Here is an 18,838-nt window from a genome sequence, read left to right as displayed (position 1 = left end):
TTATGATTATAAGTATATTGTACAAATAAATTCAATGTGTAAAATTAAAAAAAAAGATTTTGAAAAGGAAATTAAAATTTTTTTCATTTGGTCTTCTTTTCATATTGTTTTATAAACAAATTGCACAAAAAATGTTAAAATATAATATCTTTATTCATAACTAATTCATTTAATATATATAATTAAATTTTTTAAAAATTTTATATTGAGTCTAATTAAATACTGATGAAATTATTTAAAAATATTTCAAATTTTTTTTGTGTGGTTTTCCAACAAAATATTCTTTGAATATATATTGAATAATTTCTTTATAATATCAACAGTTTCATTTATATTTTTATTAAAAATTAGAAAATTAAAATATATTTATATTTCTATATTTGTTTCTATTTCCTTTATATTTCTTTTTCCTTATATTCATATGCAAACATTATTAATACAAACATTTTTTTTAAATATTAAAAATATTTAACCTATATATATATATGCAATATATTTATAATTTTATAATTATTAAAATATAATTTAATTAAATATTGTATATAACTGAAAAAAATATAATGGAACTACGAGTGCACATAGCTATAAAGATATAGCTAAATATTAATTAACGATAAATATATAAATATATAAACTAAAATATTTTTATATTTTTGTTAATAATATTAATTGAAAATGAATATAAAATATATTTAATATTGAGAAAAATTCTTCAAATTATTTATATTAAAAAATCTAATATTGATAATACAATAATTTAGTTGCTATTAATTGAGAGCCGCCATGATATGTATATGTCTGCCTTTTGTATCACCAATGCAGTAACGTAATAGAAGCATCTGGACGATCGGTAGCAATTCCATAAAGACGGATGCACATTTTTGGAATATTTTGATTTATTCGTGTTTTTTAATCATTTATGCGTATTGCCGAATCTGTATTAGTGAGATTTTTTAATGCATTTATGAATACGTAATAATATAGTTCGGTTCGCTTGCGTTCAAGAACACGTAACTGGTTGTTTCTTCAGAAACATGGCTGAATATCATTTCGATGGTGTGGTGAAATTGTGTGTACAGAATTATTAAAACGACATTTTGGTCTTAAATACGTTCACGTATTATAATAAAATGACATCGATACACTTTGTCGTACATCCGTTACCTGGAACAGATGATCAATTAAACGATAGGTAAGGAAACATATCTGTTATCGGTTTTTCATTAATATATCTAGTATGTCTGCTTCTCTCCGTATTGAAAAGATCTGTTCATTGTTCATTTTTAAATATGCTTACTCATATCAATTAGCATACATTTTCTATGTTTTTTCTTCGAATCTAAAATCTAAAACTTTCTAGCCTTTGCAATGACTAATAATTTAGCGGTATAACATATATCATTTAAAAGTTAAAGTTTGTTGTCACATCATTATATTTCTATTAAATGATACATATGTACCAATCATTGTAAATAAAAAAATACAAAAAAATATCGGAAATATTAATTTAGTAATTATCTTTTTCAGTATTCAATCTAAAAGATTATATATATTCATATGCATAGTATGTATAAGAAATATGTATGATACATGTGTATATATATATATATGGATTATATATATGGATATGTGTGCACGCGAGATATATATATATCTATATAGATACTAAAGTAATGTACATAAATATATGTGTATATATGTGGCACACACACACACACACACACACACACACACACACACACACACACAGATATTAAAAAAATCATTTTATTCTATTTTTAATATTGTATCTTTTTTTTATTATATGATATATATATTATTTGAAAAATCATTTTTATGTAATTTTATTTTATGCCTTTTTTTTTCTTATTCCTTTCATTTGTTATTTATATAATATTTTTAATTTTTCATTACAAAATATTTCAATAGTTCTTCTTTGATATGTGTTCAATAGTTCTTCTTTTATATCCGAAATTAAGTAATATATAATTATATCTAAGTAATGATAATATTTACTTAAATTTATAAAAATTTTATTTTATATTTATATATTTATATTTCTATTTATATTATTATATAAGTATTTTAGACATATATAATATATATATATATATGTGTATATATAATCCAACTGAGAAAATTTATTTTTTAAATATTTGTTATAATATTTAATATATATATATTTTACAATATAAAAATCAACATTTATTTATATGAATATTTCTTTATCTTATTTATGTATGTGTATATTGAAAAATTTTCAAACAAAAAATAAGAAAGATATTCTACTTAAAATTTAATTTTACTCAAAATATATATTTTGAACTGTCTATGTATACATATATATAACGATTAATTCAACTTGGGATAATAATAATAATTTTTTTATATATTTTAAATTTTTTCAGATTGAAGGAAGTGGCAGAAAAAATCAACAGATATGGATTTGTAACACTACCAGCATTTAGTGGATTGAAGGTTCCAGTAAAACATATTGTGGTTGGTCCAACACATATTGCTCTTCTTACAGAAGACCATAAAATTTGCAGAGTTGCATTTACAGTATTGTCAGATAGATTAGATTTGAGCAAAAATGAGCCAAATAGAAAGTGAGTCATTTTTAATTTATTGCAAATAACATTTATTATATTATTGTAATTTCATACTTTATTTTTTCATTGTTGTAGCACAAATAAAAACCATGTTGATAACTCTAATTCAGCACCAAATGGCGGTACTGGAAGTAGTGGAAGTGGAAATAGAGCAGGAATGTCTAGATCACGTGCCAGAATTATGCGTGGTAGTTCTGCAATTCGTGGAGGTAGTAGTAGTGGAGGAAACAGCAGTGGAGGTAGAATAGGTCCTCCAGGTGTAATTATGGGCGGAGGAAGTGGTAGCAGTTCGCGTCCTATCGCATCTGTACCTGCTCCATTTGTACCAGAAGATCTTATTACACAGGCTCAAGTGGTATTGCAAGGAAAAAGTCGTAATCTTATTATTAGAGAATTACAGGTTTGTTTGATTGATATATTTTTCATTATATTATTAAAATTGAAATTTAATTGGAGTTTTATTAATATATTTTTTATAGCGTACAAATTTAGATGTAAATTTAGCAGTAAATAATTTACTGTCACGAGATGATGAAGAAGGTGATGATGCCGAAGATGCAGCAGATACTTACGTTCCAGAAGATCTAATTTCGTTATTAGATGGTGGATTTAGCAATGAACATTCTGTAATAATTGATGCAGATTCTATGTTTCCTGAAGATATGTTTGGATATACAGGAATGAGAAAGTAATGATTTTTTAATTGCTTTATTTTTATTTAGAAGAAAAAATATATCTTTAATTTTTATATTTTTCTAGTCGAGGTAGTTCTTCCCGTAGAATAGGTAATGATAGAGAAGGTGAACGTACTTCTGAACGAGATCGAGACCGAGATAATTTTAGTAAATGGAGAGATCGTCAATATTGTGGTCCAAGACGTTGGCTGGAATCAGCACTTAAGGATTCTTGGGATAAAGATTCTGGTAAAATTAAAATTTTTGAAAATTATTTCTTTTTTCAATAAGTTTGTATCTTAATTGTTAATACTTTAATTTATGTCCAAAAAATTACTTAGATAATAAAAAGAAAGAACTAGCTTCTCAGAGTCCATTATGGATATCAGAAGAATTAGAATGGTGGCATGAACGCAGTAGCGATCTTGCTCCTCGTTTTATACAAATTGCTTCACTTTATAGTGAATTAATTGCTGTTTCTGCTGGAGGACAATTGTATCAATGGAAATGGTCAGAATCTGAACCATATAAACATCCAGAGGTGATTATTAAAATAATATATTAAAATAAATTTTATTTCAATATTTTATTTTGATATATTTTATATCGATAATGATTATAAAAAACAAAACTAACATTTATTATAGAATCCAAATATACATCATCCAAAAGCTCCATGGTTAGCAGTAACAACTGAAAAAATAGTTAATATATCTGCAACAGCTATTCGATGTTCCATTAGTACTGAGTCTGGCAAAGTAGCTACTTGGCTTGATGAACTTGTAGGGCATGTTGCTTCTCGTCTTGAACATCCTGCTCAAACTTTCACAGAATTTACATTGGATAAAATTGTGTCTCTTCATACATGTGCTCTATATACTGTTGCTAAACTCGAAAGTGGTGCATTATATTGGTGGTAAGATGAAAAATTATTCTTTTTAATTATTTTTATTTCAAAAAATTGTTAAATGTAATCTTATTATATAGGGGTGTATTACCTTTTGCACAACGTAAAAAATTATGGGAAAAATATAAGGCTAAATCACGAAAACATAGATCATCCACAGTATCATCAAATGATATTAGTTATGGTGCACATGTTTGTATGAAAAATAGTCCTATATATCATCCTGGAGCAATAGGTAATTTATTAAATATTATATTGTATCTAAAAAAATTTAAATCCAATATTGTATCTAAGTTTTAATACAATATAATTAAAAAAAATATAATATTAAAAATGATATTTTATATATATATTTTTCTATAAATTGATGTATTTTCAAGGATTTACCATTGCTAATGGAATTCCAAAAGTAGGACAATTACTAGGAGCAGCTTGGAATTTGGATAGCACTTATAGATTTAAAATATTACCAGCTGGAACTCATTTATCCAGTGTTAATATAGAAAAACGGGAAACAAATGGAAATAATGGTAATATTAATAAGACAAATCACAAAGAAACTGCTGATCGACTTGATATGCCTCCACCACCTTCACCAGCTTCAAGTACATGTAGTGATACTGGCAGTATCACAACAAGTCATAGTAATATCACTTACTTATTTAAATTATTTACCTTAATTTATAATATATATATATATATATTAATTTACATATTTATTAATTTTATAGAGAGACAAAAACGCGTTGCACCTCGAAATGAAGGAGAATCGGAACGAAAAGATGAAGAAGAATGGCAGTTAAAAGATGTTGTTTTTGTAGAAGATGTAAAAACAGTTCCTATTGGTATATTTTAATCATTAAAAAAAAAAAAGAATAAAGAATGAATAAAATGTTATATAATTTATATTATATATTATATTAATTAATATCTTTTATATATGCAGGCAAAGTTATAAAAGTGGATGGTTGTTATGTTGCTGTAAAATTCTTTTCAAAAGATTCAAAAGAAAAAGAAATTAAAGAAAAAGATTTCAGTACATCAGATTTTAAAGATTTAACAACTGAAGAATTAATTAAATTGCTAGCTGATTGTAGATTGTTAAGGAAAGATGAAATACAGGTAAATTAAATATTAAAATTAAATTTTATCAAAATAAATTATCATAAGAACAATTACATAAGATTTGTTATGATTGTAAATTTAGGTAATAAAATCATCCATGAATCCAAGAGCTCCAGATTGTTTTCAACGAACTCCTAGAAGAGTGAATATCGTTGAAGGATCACATGATAGTATTTTAAGCATTGCTACTGATGGACAAGGTAAAATTTAAAAAAATTATAGTTAACGAATTAACGATTAATAATTAATATCATTAATGATCGATTAATTATAGGAATTCATGCAATAGTGAAAAGTGGAAACAAATTAAGTTACGTTGTATATAATTTAAGTACTGGAAGATATGTACAAGATTGTTATATTCCATCGGATGTATCATCATTTTTGGGTCTACAACCACAAAATATTAGCTTGACAAGCTCAGGAGAAGTATGTAATTTTCATTAAGTAAAAGTATATCTTATTTTTAATATAATATAAGAATATAATTTATATATAATTTTATATTAGAACATCGAGTGTTCTATGATACTTAGAGATGGAAATAATACAATCTATCCACTAGCAAAAGATTGCGCTGATGCTATTCGTGATCCAAATTGGTTGGATTTAGTTCCAGTTCAATGTATTGGTGCTTCGACTATTCCTATATCAACTTGTTCCAATTCAACTAATATGAAAAATCAAGTTGCAGTTATTGCATTAGCATTTGATAATCTCCTGTTAATGCCGCGTATATTAAGGTGCGACTATGAAAGTATTAAACAGGTTTTTTGCAATTTAGAACAAGATCACAGTAAGTATAAGTATAGTTATTCTTTGATTTTATAAAAATATGGTATATGTATAAAATATATGATATATATTATTATATATATATAATATATATGTATATATATATATTATTTTTTAGAAAATAACACAACACAAATTCAATCAATATTAATGGAACGTTGTGATGGTAATCGTAATATTTTACATGCTTGCATTAGTATGTGTTCACCAACTTCAAACAAAGAAAATGATCAAGGTATTAAATACATTTTTTGCATATGTAATTTACATAAATTATAGATTATTTATTTTTTATTTATTAATTTATTTGTAAGGTATAGAACGTGAATTAGTTTCAAACACTGTTGATGGTCCGTCTGCACCTATTGAAGAACCAATTCCAACTTTAAGTTGGCCACCAGAAGCTTTTGATAATACATCAGGAGAAGAAGATAGTTTGCTTAGTATTGGTACTGCTAGCATATCCATGATGAACAAATCAGGTAAAAGTATTGAATACCTTTTTATTTTTTTTCATTTTTAATTTTTACAACATTAATACTAAATAAATATTTGTATATTTTAGGTGTTGGAGTAACATCAAATAATACTTATATAATAGATTCTGTTGAAAGAAGAAATAATGCATTACTTATATTAAAGTATATGTGCGAAAGTAGTGTTTTAGCACCACATCTGAAGGAGCTACTCACAGCAAAGTAATCACATAAAATATTAATAAATAAAATACTTTTGCAATTCGAGAAAAATATTCAAATATTTGTGTTAACAGAGATATCCAAGGCCAAACGCCATTAATGCTTGCTGTATCAGTTCGAGCATATCATGCAGCACTCATTTTATTAGACATTATTCAAAAAGTTGGAAGAGATCAGAAGGAATGTTCAGCTATGATACTTCCTGCGGATGCTAATCCAGATTTATCACCATTATTTGTTACTTGCTGCAATGATACTTGTAGTTTTACATGGACTGGAACTCAACACATCAATCAAGATATTTTTGAATGTAAAACTTGTGGTTTGATCGGATCTCTGTGTTGTTGCACAGAATGTGCTCGTGTCTGTCATAGAGGACATGATTGTAGAATAAAAATAACTTCTCCTACGGCTTATTGCGATTGTTGGGAAAAGTGTAAATGTCGTGCACTCATCGCGGGTCATCAAGGTGCTCGTTATGAACTTCTTTGTCGGCTCGTAGTGAACACTGATCTAGTTACAAAAATAAATTCACGGTATATAAATGTATAATAAATTGATAAAATTATTATAAAAGATCGAAATTAATCAATTATCTCTTTAATCTTTTTGTAGAGGAGAAAGTATTTTATTATTCTTGGTTCAGACTGTAGGAAGACAATTGATAGAGCAACGACAGTATCGTTCTGCATTACGGCAACGTTCTACATCTGCGAGTCGTAAAGGACCTTCATCTGATGGTATTTAATTTTTTTAATCATTTAAATATATGAAGAATAATTACATAAAAAATAGAAAGTAATCACGTTTTAATCATAAAAAGGATTGGATACTTATGTACCAGATATGCCAGATCATGATTTAGAACCTCCTCGCTTTAACCGAAAAGCTTTAGAAAGATTACTGAATGATTGGCCAGCAGTACAATGCATGATTATGTCAGGAGTTTCTGTGAATGGAAATGAACAATTATTTGGAGATCAAGGACAATTATGTCGTCAAAGTGGCACTGCTCTTCTTGATAAATTTACTCATTCATTGTTATTTAAATGTAGTGCAGAGGTATAAAAAGACATTGATTTTATACTTTCAAATATATTACAAAAAATTTGTAATATAGCAAAAACTTATTTTTAGATGCTCGATACTCTTCTTACGACTTTAATACGAGAATTACAAAATGATACAATACCCGGGCGACAAGAAGAAGCAAATAATGTTGCACGTCGATTTGTTCGATCTGTAGCTCGAATATTTGTGATTTTTACAATAGAAATGGCACCAAATACAACAAAACGAAGAAGGTGAAATGAAATAGATATCTCAAATTAAAAAATTTTTATTTTTTATATTTACTTATATATTTTTAAACATATTTTAGTACAAGTCAAGCATTGCAACCTCTAATGAAGTGTCGTAAAGTTTTCCAAGCATTAATTAAATTAGCTGTCGAAGAACTGTGCGAGACTGCCGATTCATTAATAGCACCTGTAAGATTAGGTGTTGCTCGTCCGACGGCACCATTTACATTAACTAGTTCAGCAATGGAAGTAATCAATGGTTCTGAAGAATTGTTTTCTATAGAACCATTGATACCTCATAGTGGTGTCAGCTCTCAAACTCTGGATGCAACTTTACAAACACAACAGGGAAACAATAATATAACCATCGCCAGAGATGTTTCTGCCATGGATGAGGCAGAAGCTGGTGAAGGTATGTTCTATAAACTAACATAAAGGAAGAATATAAATCTAACTTTTAATATATAAAAAATCATTATATAATTTCTATTAACATTTAATATTTAGAAAATAATTTTTTTGTTCAGAAGGATTTACTATATTCATTGTAAAATATTTTCTTCAAGATATTATTTTGAATTAAAATTATTTCATCAAATCTTGATTATAAAAAATCAAATTTTAAATTGCTTTAATTTTATCATTCTCGTTTTATTATAAAAATATTTTTTCATTATTTTTTATTATGTAATATTCATGTGTAAATAGAAGTTCCTATGGATGTGGATGGCGATATTAGCGAACATGAAGAATCTGGAGTTTCTGGAACTGTTGCTGGTCAGCCACTAGGTGAGATTGATAGTAATGGCGGAGGTGTAGGTGAAGAACAGGCGGGAGATGGTGAATCCGATACAGAACTTGATCTGTTGGCGGAAGCGGAAACAGAATCAGACTCTGATGATAATCACAGCAATCAAGATGCAGCATCCGCTCAACGCAGTGTACAAACTGGTGCTACAGCAGGATCTGATGGTGGGATGGGATCCATTTTATTGTTTCCGGAGGATGAATCTGGAGAGTCAAGTCAGCAAGAGGATGATGAAAGTGAAGCAGGAGAAACTGACGAACAAGATAACGAAGATTTTCAAATTGGAGATGATCAGTTGGAACGACGAAGGTATTTTTTCTTTTTCTTTATCATTGATATATATATATATATATATATATATGCAGCACAGATATATTAAAAGAATTTTACAATTTTATTTATATTAATTTTATTAATATTAATTTTTTCAACTATATTTGTGAAAGTCATTTTTATATCATTAATATTTTATTACAGTGGTTCATCTGGTCATTTACATCGTAATAATCTTGCTCCTGTTTCTATGCAATGGGCAATACGTAATCGCGATTCAAGTATGCGTACAGCTGGACTGCGGGTAACAGGTGGCAGTAATCTGGTTTTTATTGACTCTGCATCTTTAAGACGCACTACTGCAACATCTGCAGTTGCAGCTGCACAAGAACCTATAATTATGGGTACTAGTACGACTTGTTTGGCACGTGCATTTGGAATTGTTATTCGGCAGATAGCAGATCTTTTAGTTATGATGCAAGATTATAAAACGTTAGCACCTTCTTTGCCACGATTAATGGAAATAACTTATCAAGATGCACTCAACTTACAGGTACACACATTTTATAATATTTTAATAAAATAATTGAGATTAAATAAATTTATAGAATAAAATAGAAATGATATGAATGATAACTCGGATGATTGTAGATGTATCTTGAAGGACATTTAAAACCCACATGGGATTGGTTACTCACGGTAATGGATGCCACAGAAGCACAATTGAGATTCGGAGTATCTTTAACACGTAGTGCAGATCCTACGCATCCAGAACATCCATTGAATAATGCTTCATCATTGTCAGGAGGAAATTTTTCTGGACTGTTAAATACAGCAGCTTTATCGTTAACATTACAATCTAATACAGGTCGGAATCAACGCAGTGGTATCGCTACGAGCTCCAATATCTCCACACCACAAGCTTCTACAAGACTCACCGTTGGTTTTGCAGGCGTTGGCGAACCTTCAAGAAATAGTAGAGAACGCGAAGGTATCATCTAGTATTTTTATATTTATATAATATAGTGTTTATATATTTCGGCAATCATTTAGATGCATTCCGATTATATTTTTATATTATATAAATAAGAATAAGAATAATGATTAAATATTAATATCTTTAGGTGGGGATGTATATTTGGCGAGGCGTGAATTTTTATCTTATTGCCTATCCTTAATGCGTGCTCACAATGCCGAACATAGGGACAGTTTGCCGGTATTAGATGTTTCTGCTTTACGCCATGTAGCATATGTTTTTGATGCATTAGTATATTATATGCGTTCACTATCGGAACCAATATCATCACGAGGAGAGAGCCAAAAGGAACCATCAAATTATTCAAGTTGGAATGATCAGGTGTGTATTACATAATAATATATTTTTCTTATCAATGTATAATTTAATATGAGTTATAAAAATATAATCATATATCACAGGATGAAAATGATAATGATGAAGGAGAAGAATATAGTTCTCCAGTTCCTACTGCTCTAGAGACAGACTCTGTCGATTATCCTGATTTACTTCAGGTTCCTATTTGCGGACCAGGAAGTAATAATAGCAGTACACCAAAAGGAAGAAAGCATCCTTTTTTGCAACGATCAGATTCTACTTTGTGTCTTGGCTGCCCTCCTCTTGATCCTTTTGACACTGTCATGAGCGAAGCTTTACCATTAGCTGACCAACCACATTTATTGCAACCCCATTCAAAGCGAGAAGATCTTTTCGGTATACCAAGACAACCAACAGCAAACGCAGGTCCTAATCAGAATCCTTTAGAAGGATTACCCACAAGACTTAGTCTATCTGCACGTGGTGCTGATAATCAGAATACTCCTACACCAACATTTAGCCAAATTATTCAGAGATCTGCTTTTGCATCGTCAGATACAAGACGTAATTCTGTAACAATTGGAGATTCATCTGCTAAACATACGGTAATATTTCATTTACATAATATATAATATATATTTCCTAGGAAACTGCAATATATATAAAATTAAATTAAATTTATTTATTTATTAAATTAATTAAATTTATTCATTTTTTTCCTTTTTTTTGTATTGAAATTTTCGGATAAGAAATAGCAAATTTTATTTTAATTTAAATTTTATTATATTGTAAAGAATTTTATTTTTATATTATTTTTATAATGATAATTTTTACATGTTCACTAAATCTTTTATGAGATACAATTATTTATTAAAAAATGAAATGAATTTTTTAAAAAATGAAATATGTGGATTTATTTTCCATATTATAGGAAAAGGCAAAATCATTTAATCACACACTTGTCGCGGAACAAATTGATCGAGCTCCAATTATAGTTTCTACTAATAATCAAAGCGATCAAGCAACAGGAAATATCAAATCTAATAAAGATATATGTAAAATAAATAGAAGTGTTATTGTTAGAGCTGGAACCGTTTCGGTAAATATATGTAATTTAGTTTGCAATAAAAAAACGAATTATAAATTATTACAAACACATAAAAAAATCTGTAAGCATCACTAATGTATTAAAATATAATGTTTTATTTTAATTTTAAAGGAACCAAGTTCAAATAAAACTAGTGCATCAGAAATGATGTCTACATCAAATGAAACAATTGAAAATACAACAGAAGAAATGGACACTTCTAGTTCGAATCAAGAAACATCTATATCGCATGAAACAGTTGAAACAAATCCAGTTTCATCTATTGGAACCAATATATCTCATAACATTTTATTGGGTCGTTGGAGTTTATCTCTTGATCTGTTTGGACGAGTTTTCATGGAAGATGTTGGATTAGAAGCTGGTTCAGTCGTATCCGAATTAGGAGGTTTTCAAGTAAAAGAAGCGAAATTCCGAAGAGATATGGAAAAACTTCGGAATGCACAACAAAGAGACATTAATTTGTTAAAAGTAATTAATTGGTATTTTAAACACACGAAATATATTGCATATATATATATATATATATAATATAAACAAATTTTTTGTTCAAGGTCGAACGAGACAGAACACAATTATTAGTGCAAACAATGAAAGAATTAAATACACATTATAATTTATATAATAGGCGTGCTACTAATGCACCGCCATTAGCAGTGCATCGTGTTAAAGTGACTTTCAAAGATGAACCTGGAGAAGGCACTGGAGTAACTAGAAGTTTTTATACTGCAATTGCAGAGGTTTGTTATATCATAATAGAAATTATTTTAGTTTTTTATTTTAAAAATGTAAATATATATATATTTTTAAAGGCATTGCTTGCAAACGAAAAACTGCCTAACCTGGAAGCTGCACAAGTGGGATCAAAATATACACAATATAATGTTCTTCGAAAGCTAAAAAGTAGAGATCGTGATCATGATTTAAGGCGACAAGTAAATATAATACATATAAAAAAAGAAAAAAAAATTAATTTGTTTTTCTTTGTTTACGGGAGCTATCTCATTACAGAATCCTCGATCTTCTGGAAAATGTCGAGAGACACGTAGAACATTATCTTTTGAAGCTCGTGTTTTTCATCCATCCAGTTCTGTTGAAGGAACTAGTAATTCTGGAGCTGGTAGTTCATCCTCCAATTCTCATCCATTACCTGTTAGTCATCCAAATAACGATCATTTGACTATGCATCAACTACAATTTGGAGACAGACTATATTCAAAAGTATTCAATAATAATAATAATAATAATAATAATAACAACAACAATAATAATAATAATAATTACCACATATTACCAGACTATTGTTACCTTTTACAGGTTTATGCATTGCAACCCGCATTAGCTGCTAAAATAACTGGTATGCTGTTAGAGCTGCCTCCTGCACAGCTGTTGATGTTACTAGCTTCAGAAGATGCTCTGCAGCAAAAAGTAGAGGAAGCATTTGAAATAATACGTAGTCATAGTCAGGAATCGGCAAAAGAAGCGTTGTTGGATCTCGATGTATTCAGTTTGATTGCACGTTGCGGAGCTAATAAGAAAAAAATTGAGAATAGTATCTTGGATGATACTGAAGATAATGCTCCTCTTTTTTATTCTCCGGGAAAAAGAGGTTTTTATACTCCGCGACAAGGAAAGGCCAGTTATGAACGATTGAACGCATTCAGAAATGTAGGCAGGTTAGTACAGAAATAGTTAATCAAGTTATCATTATTATAATATAATAAAAATAATTATAAACCATTAATTAATGAAATTAAATAAATTTTTTAGACTTATAGGATTGTGTCTTTTACAAAATGAGTTGTGTCCAATATTTTTAAATCGTCACGTGATCAAATATATTTTAGGAAGACCAATTCGTTTTCATGATCTTGCATTTTTTGATTCTGTAATTTATGAAAGCCTAAGACAACTTGTTATTGATTCCGAAACTAAGGATAGTAACAGTTTATTTTCTGCTCTTGATCTTACATTCAGGTAAATTCATGCTCTAAATCCTTTATTCTCTTTAATATCTTATATTTGATTTCTACGATATATAATATGCATTTCATTATTTTAGTATTGATTTATGTCCCGAAGAAGGAGGCGGATCGATTGAACTTATTTCTAATGGGCGTGATATAGAAGTAACTGCAAATAATGTCTATGATTATGTTCGAAAATATGCGGAAGTTCGTATGATTAAGGTACAAGACAAAGCTTTGCATGCCATGAGAGAGGGAGTGTTCGATGTACTACCCGAAGGAGCACTCGATGGTTTAACATCTGAAGATTTGAGACTTCTCTTAAATGGAGTCGGTGATATTAATGTTTCTGTTTTGATATCATATACTTCCTTCAATGATGAATCAGGAGAACCTGCCGATAGATTAGCTAAATTTAAACGATGGTTATGGTCTATTGTCGAAAAAATGTCTCATTCAGAACGACAAGACTTGGTAAGAGATTACAATTAGATTCTATAATAGTAAAAAAAATTTTTCTCTTAAACAAATTGCTATACTTTTTAGAAATGATGTATTCTTTATTTCTTTTTTAGGTATATTTCTGGACAGGATCTCCAGCATTACCGGCAAGTGAAGATGGTTTTCAACCAATGCCGAGTGTGACATTACGACCAGCAGATGATCATTTACCAACTGCAAATACATGTATTTCCCGACTATATCTTCCATTGTACAGTTCTCGTCACATATTAAGACATAAACTACTACTTGCTATTCAAACAAAAAATTTCGGATTTGTATGAATATATAGATTCTATATATATAAATATATATATATATATAATTATATGTATACATAAGATATATATAATATAATGGATATTATATATACATTATGTATATTATATATACTATGTGACCATGTTTGTGCGTAATAGCTCTAAAAAGAAGTCACATTATCGATAATGATATAAGAAACGAAAAAGAAGTTGTATGTTGTTATTTTTTTCCTTCCTAAAAAAATTTATAACATTTATAAATTTGTAAGGTGTAATTATGAATTCTGATTTCTTTTATTGAACAAAAAGACGTGGTTTCCATCATAATAAGATTTTATATTAAAGTGTCATCTTTAGTCATTATAGTAATCGAATAAAAACATTCTTAAAAATTACAAAAGAAAATCGATTAATAGCAATCCCGTATCATCAGAAATAATTGTTTTAAAATTTCTGCCACTTGTATATATTGTATCATACCAATACATTTTTTGTTAGGAATTTTAACAAATTATTATACAATTAAAAATTTTTTATTAGGCATGTTAAGATGTAACATAAAATGTTGACAGGAAGTTGTAGATTTTTTTTAATGCATACCAGTAATTGTTTCCCTGGATTTCAGCATGTCGTTGATTATATATAATACATATCATTTTAAAAATCAGACTACAACACGACAACAAATTACAAAATATGAGAGATTGATATTTAATAATAATGAAAATTACATAGTTTTGCGAATGTAAAAATTATTTTTGTGAATGAAAATGATAACAAAATATCAACATAAAATCACAAGTAATTTAAAATAGTACAAATATCTTTCAAGCATTAAATTCTTAAGTTGAATTTTCTTTTTTTAAATCAAATTTATGGTGGATGAAATTGGCCAAATGCAAAGGTAATAGGAAAAATAATCTAGGAATGTCTAGCTGCCTATTTCATATTGTTATATACTTTCTTTTTTTTTTTTTTAACATGTTCAAAATCTTGAATCTATCATAAAACAATATCAACTCCATTACTTATGCTGCTTAATCTTGGCATGCACTCAATATATGTCCTTGTTTCTGTCTAAGATCGTAACAATATATATATATATCCAAAATGATTATCATTTTGAAAGAAAATTGAATTTACAGATTTAAATTATTATTTATATATATATTTCCTAAACAGTAAACTGAAATAGTAAAAAATAATCTATTATCTTTAATTTACTTAAAAAAAAGATTACTAATGCTAATATGTATAATATAATAAATCTCATTGTTTATAAATTTCTAAAAATCGTAAAGGTATATACAATAATTATATTATCCGTTATGTACTTGACAAAGTATTAATAGAAACTTATGTACAATGGTTACCTATTGACCACTTCCTGAATTGTTTTGGGGTAATTTTGCTGTTGATTGGTTCAATTGAGCCAATGTTTCTGGAGTCGCGTGTGCTTTCAGAATTGAATTTTCAGCTTCCAATTGATTTATACGATCCATAAGCTCAGCTATTTTTTCCTTGAGTACTTCAACTTCTTCTCGTACAGCAAACATCAAATGACTCTTAACAAGATCCTACAAGAAAATATTCTATTAATTTCAACATTATTTTCTATTATTGAATAATTATCCCTATGGTAAAATATATGTAGCTTACCATGGCTTGCTCAATCTTATTATCAATTGCTACAGCGCTAGTCCCCGACATACTGCAATAAAAATTACATGCGAAAATTTATTTATGAAGATGCTGAAACATGTAGATGCTGTAGCAATTAAATTCACAATCTTGTTAAAAATTAGTTTTCTGTTTCTAAAAGGAGAAATTTCTATTAAATACTCTTTTAGTTAATAATACTAAAGATGGTATATATGAAAACTATCCGTGAATATGTATGATTTCAATAATTTAAGACATATTAAATAAAATGTACCTTTCATTATCTTCGAGGGTATGATGTTCATCACTGCCTTGAGTCACTTCGGTTAATGATTCTAAAAGAGTAGTATCAGCAGATTGGGTAGTGGAACCAGCTACAATCCCTGAAATAGAATCTTGCTCCGGATCCGGTTGATGAAATGTCATATTTCCCTGTTGCATACCACCTACAACATTTTGGCAGCTAGCTGATACTTGTGCCATTTGTACTTGAGTATTACTACCAGAAGTTGTTGATTGTATTTGAGATGATGGTATCACTTGAGATTGTACTGGTGCACCAGGAGCATGAATAGTTGATGATGTTTGTTGTGCACCTGTTTGAGGAACTTTATGAATATTTTGGATGCTCTGCATTCCTTGTATGGCAGTCAATGGCTCAGATATTTGAGTCATTGTTTTTGGATTAGGTATTGATTGTTGAGGTTGTTGCTGCTGCTGTGGTTGTTGTTGCTGTTGATTTTGAGGATGTTGTTGTTGCTGTTGTTGTTGTTGCGAAACTAGAATATTAGGTGCCTGTGATGTTGGTACAGGTGTTTGCTGCACAGAAGGTTGACAAACATTTTGGACTGGTAATGATTGATTTTGTGTGCTCACTGTCACATATGTATCTTCTTTTGAATGAGGTATATTTTGTTGAGATGTTACATTGCTACTACCAGTTTGTGTTATAATAGGAATAGAACCTTGGGGCATACTTTGAGGTTGAGTCAAATTATTGGGATGAGTTGGCTGTAGATTAGAAGGTAATGTGGAACCCTGGCCACTTTGCTGTTGTTGTTGAGATGCCAATTGTTGAGCTGAAGATTGAAAATATTGAGGAATTTGCGAAGGTGCCTGAACATTAGTTTGTGTTTGAACTTGCGTTGGATTATGCTGTGCATTGGGAGGAATTGAATTGCTTACTGCATAATTAGCACTTGAAACTGATGTAGAATTATTTGGTACACCAATTGATGTATGCACATCTGCATGTGCAGATACTTGTCCATTAGTATCAATGCCCATACCTTTATCTTCTGATACAATTGATTGTTTAGGTGCATCAGGTATAACAATTCCACTATCTGTTACTCCATATGATATGCATACCTCATTTGGATCTGATACTTTTGGTGTACTGATTGCTGTTGGTTGATTGACTGATGTATGATCCAAATAATCCATGCAAGTCCATCTGCCCCTTTTAAATGGTTCAGTACTTTCAATCTTAACAACTTTGAATCTCTCATTTCTACCATGTGAATGTACTTCACGTAAATCTGCATCTTGTTTGACATTACTTGAAAGTAAATTGATAATGTTGTTGTCGGTAACAGATGTAATATCCAAGGTATTGATATTGCTATCATTTACCGAATTACTGACATTATTTCCTTCAGAGGGAACAATTGCCAAACCATACTGAGAACTTGTAGGAATCACCGGAGCAGTGCTGAGGGCAGCATTACTGGTATTAAAAAATACATCCTCTTTGGAGAAAGTATCTTCTGAATAGCTAGGCGTTTCAATATCAATGTCGGTGATACGCGAATGTTCGACCGAATTGTCCTCCGTATGCGATTCATCAAGATCATCATTTGAATCTTCACCGGCATCATTGCTCATACGAGAACCAACAGTAACGCTTGTAATCTGGAAAGACGATGTCTTTTTCCGACACTGGTTACTGGCCGTCACGTTGCTCGAAGTAGTCAAACTAACCGGCTGATACAGTTTCTCTGGCTCTCCTAACCGAATCGTCTCAGTAGTTGTACGATGCACTGGATTCGATATTTTTCTACTACCATCCGATAGCTTATGGGATTTTCTGTGTACATTATCTGCCATTATTATAGGAACTTAGCATTCGAGACCCACGATCTTTGCATTCGTTGTTTTCTTGCATGTTAAAACCGACATCGCTCTTAGCCGGGGCCTTTCGGCTTCGAACTATTTCTCCCTATTACAATTGTCACAATTAACTTTCAAACAGACCGATTTTTATTCTTTATGGTAATTCAAATTATATTCATATTCTCATCTTATAGAGGTGTTGACAGTTCACCATTTCATCAATTTCACGGGGAAGAAGTGCATTCGCTCGAGCACCGTCCACTCGAAACGAATATTCACTCTTCGACAAATGCGGAATTGTCTTTTTCTTTCTTCACAATCGATCACGTTACATTTAATCTCACACGTTTACATATTACTATCTTGTGATCCAATTTTTCATTATTCATATCCTTTCTATTTTATTATACTAAATAAGCAGTTTAAAAATGGCTGCCAATTCACTCGTAGAATTACCACGAATTATATCTAGAACATCTGTGTGACTTTACAACTAAAAATCTATTTTCATCCGCGATATAAGTGCATCACGAGAAATAAGCATAGTATTCTTCTTTGACTCTTATCATGTAAATACGCCAGTAGAAATGTTCTAATTTTATTTATTTCTATATCGCAATATTTATTATAATTTATTCTTTAAACATTAAAGTTTTTGTTAATTAAAAAATAATTCTGTATCATTTGTTCATTTTTATATTT

The 18,838-nt window shown here is 29.3% G+C and overlaps 2 protein-coding genes across 5 annotated transcripts; one reads left to right on the top strand and one right to left on the bottom strand.

The window, feature by feature from the left end:
* The first annotated feature begins 782 nt into the window (after positions 1-782).
* Positions 783-15,117, top strand: LOC122718285 (E3 ubiquitin-protein ligase UBR5). The gene is made up of 36 exons (XM_043943182.1): positions 783-1,192; positions 2,409-2,609; positions 2,688-3,012; positions 3,092-3,300; positions 3,372-3,535; positions 3,628-3,827; positions 3,934-4,202; positions 4,274-4,428; positions 4,574-4,837; positions 4,925-5,038; positions 5,140-5,315; positions 5,401-5,518; positions 5,593-5,747; positions 5,829-6,114; positions 6,232-6,348; positions 6,428-6,595; positions 6,679-6,811; positions 6,886-7,347; positions 7,427-7,551; positions 7,635-7,873; positions 7,949-8,115; positions 8,193-8,524; positions 8,821-9,229; positions 9,398-9,746; positions 9,845-10,184; positions 10,318-10,550; positions 10,631-11,131; positions 11,458-11,625; positions 11,746-12,102; positions 12,186-12,371; positions 12,444-12,566; positions 12,643-12,852; positions 12,949-13,307; positions 13,402-13,608; positions 13,694-14,072; positions 14,174-15,117. Exons 1-36 carry the CDS (start codon positions 1,131-1,133, stop codon positions 14,381-14,383), a joined length of 8,472 nt encoding a protein of 2,823 aa, XP_043799117.1. The 5' UTR covers positions 783-1,130; the 3' UTR covers positions 14,384-15,117.
* On the bottom strand, positions 12,658-18,652 carry LOC122718286 (protein bunched, class 2/F/G isoform-like). 4 transcript variants are annotated; one of them, XR_006347351.1, is made up of 5 exons: positions 16,296-18,650; positions 16,019-16,070; positions 15,733-15,936; positions 12,940-13,047; positions 12,658-12,781 (listed from the first exon to the last, which is right to left on the bottom strand). XR_006347351.1 is itself a non-coding variant. In XM_043943184.1 (4 exons), the coding sequence occupies exons 1-3, from the start codon at positions 18,128-18,130 to the stop codon at positions 15,733-15,735; spliced, it is 2,091 nt and encodes a 696-aa protein (XP_043799119.1). In that variant the 5' UTR covers positions 18,131-18,650; the 3' UTR covers positions 15,112-15,545. The 4 variants fall into 4 exon arrangements, 3 of the variants coding, with proteins under 3 accessions (XP_043799119.1, XP_043799118.1, XP_043799120.1); XM_043943184.1 differs by lacking the exons at positions 12,658-12,781; positions 12,940-13,047 and adding an exon at positions 15,112-15,545; XM_043943183.1 differs by lacking the exons at positions 12,658-12,781; positions 12,940-13,047 and having other exon boundaries at positions 15,559-15,936; positions 16,296-18,649.
* Between the last annotated feature and the right edge of the window lie 186 nt (positions 18,653-18,838).

Source organism: Apis laboriosa, unplaced genomic scaffold (genome assembly GCF_014066325.1).
Source record: "Apis laboriosa isolate Shangri-la unplaced genomic scaffold, ASM1406632v1 scaffold5_cov152, whole genome shotgun sequence".
NCBI lineage: Eukaryota > Metazoa > Arthropoda > Insecta > Hymenoptera > Apidae > Apis > Apis laboriosa.
The sequence above is the reverse complement of the archived record's forward strand: the minus strand, read 5'-3'. Positions and strand labels throughout refer to the sequence as shown.

Coding starts and splice junctions, on each gene's coding strand:
- LOC122718285 (XM_043943182.1), top strand. CDS start 1,131: ATGACATCGATACACTTTGTCGTACATCCGTTACCTGGAACAGATGAT. Junction 8,525..8,820: donor TGAGGCAGAAGCTGGTGAAG/GTATGTTCTATA, acceptor ATGTGTAAATAG/AAGTTCCTATGGATGTGGAT. Junction 12,567..12,642: donor ATCATGATTTAAGGCGACAA/GTAAATATAATA, acceptor ATCTCATTACAG/AATCCTCGATCTTCTGGAAA.
- LOC122718286 (XM_043943184.1), bottom strand. CDS start 18,130: ATGGCAGATAATGTACACAGAAAATCCCATAAGCTATCGGATGGTAGT. Junction 16,071..16,295: donor ACCCTCGAAGATAATGAAAG/GTACATTTTATT, acceptor TTTTTATTGCAG/TATGTCGGGGACTAGCGCTG. Junction 15,937..16,018: donor ATAAGATTGAGCAAGCCATG/GTAAGCTACATA, acceptor ATTTTCTTGTAG/GATCTTGTTAAGAGTCATTT.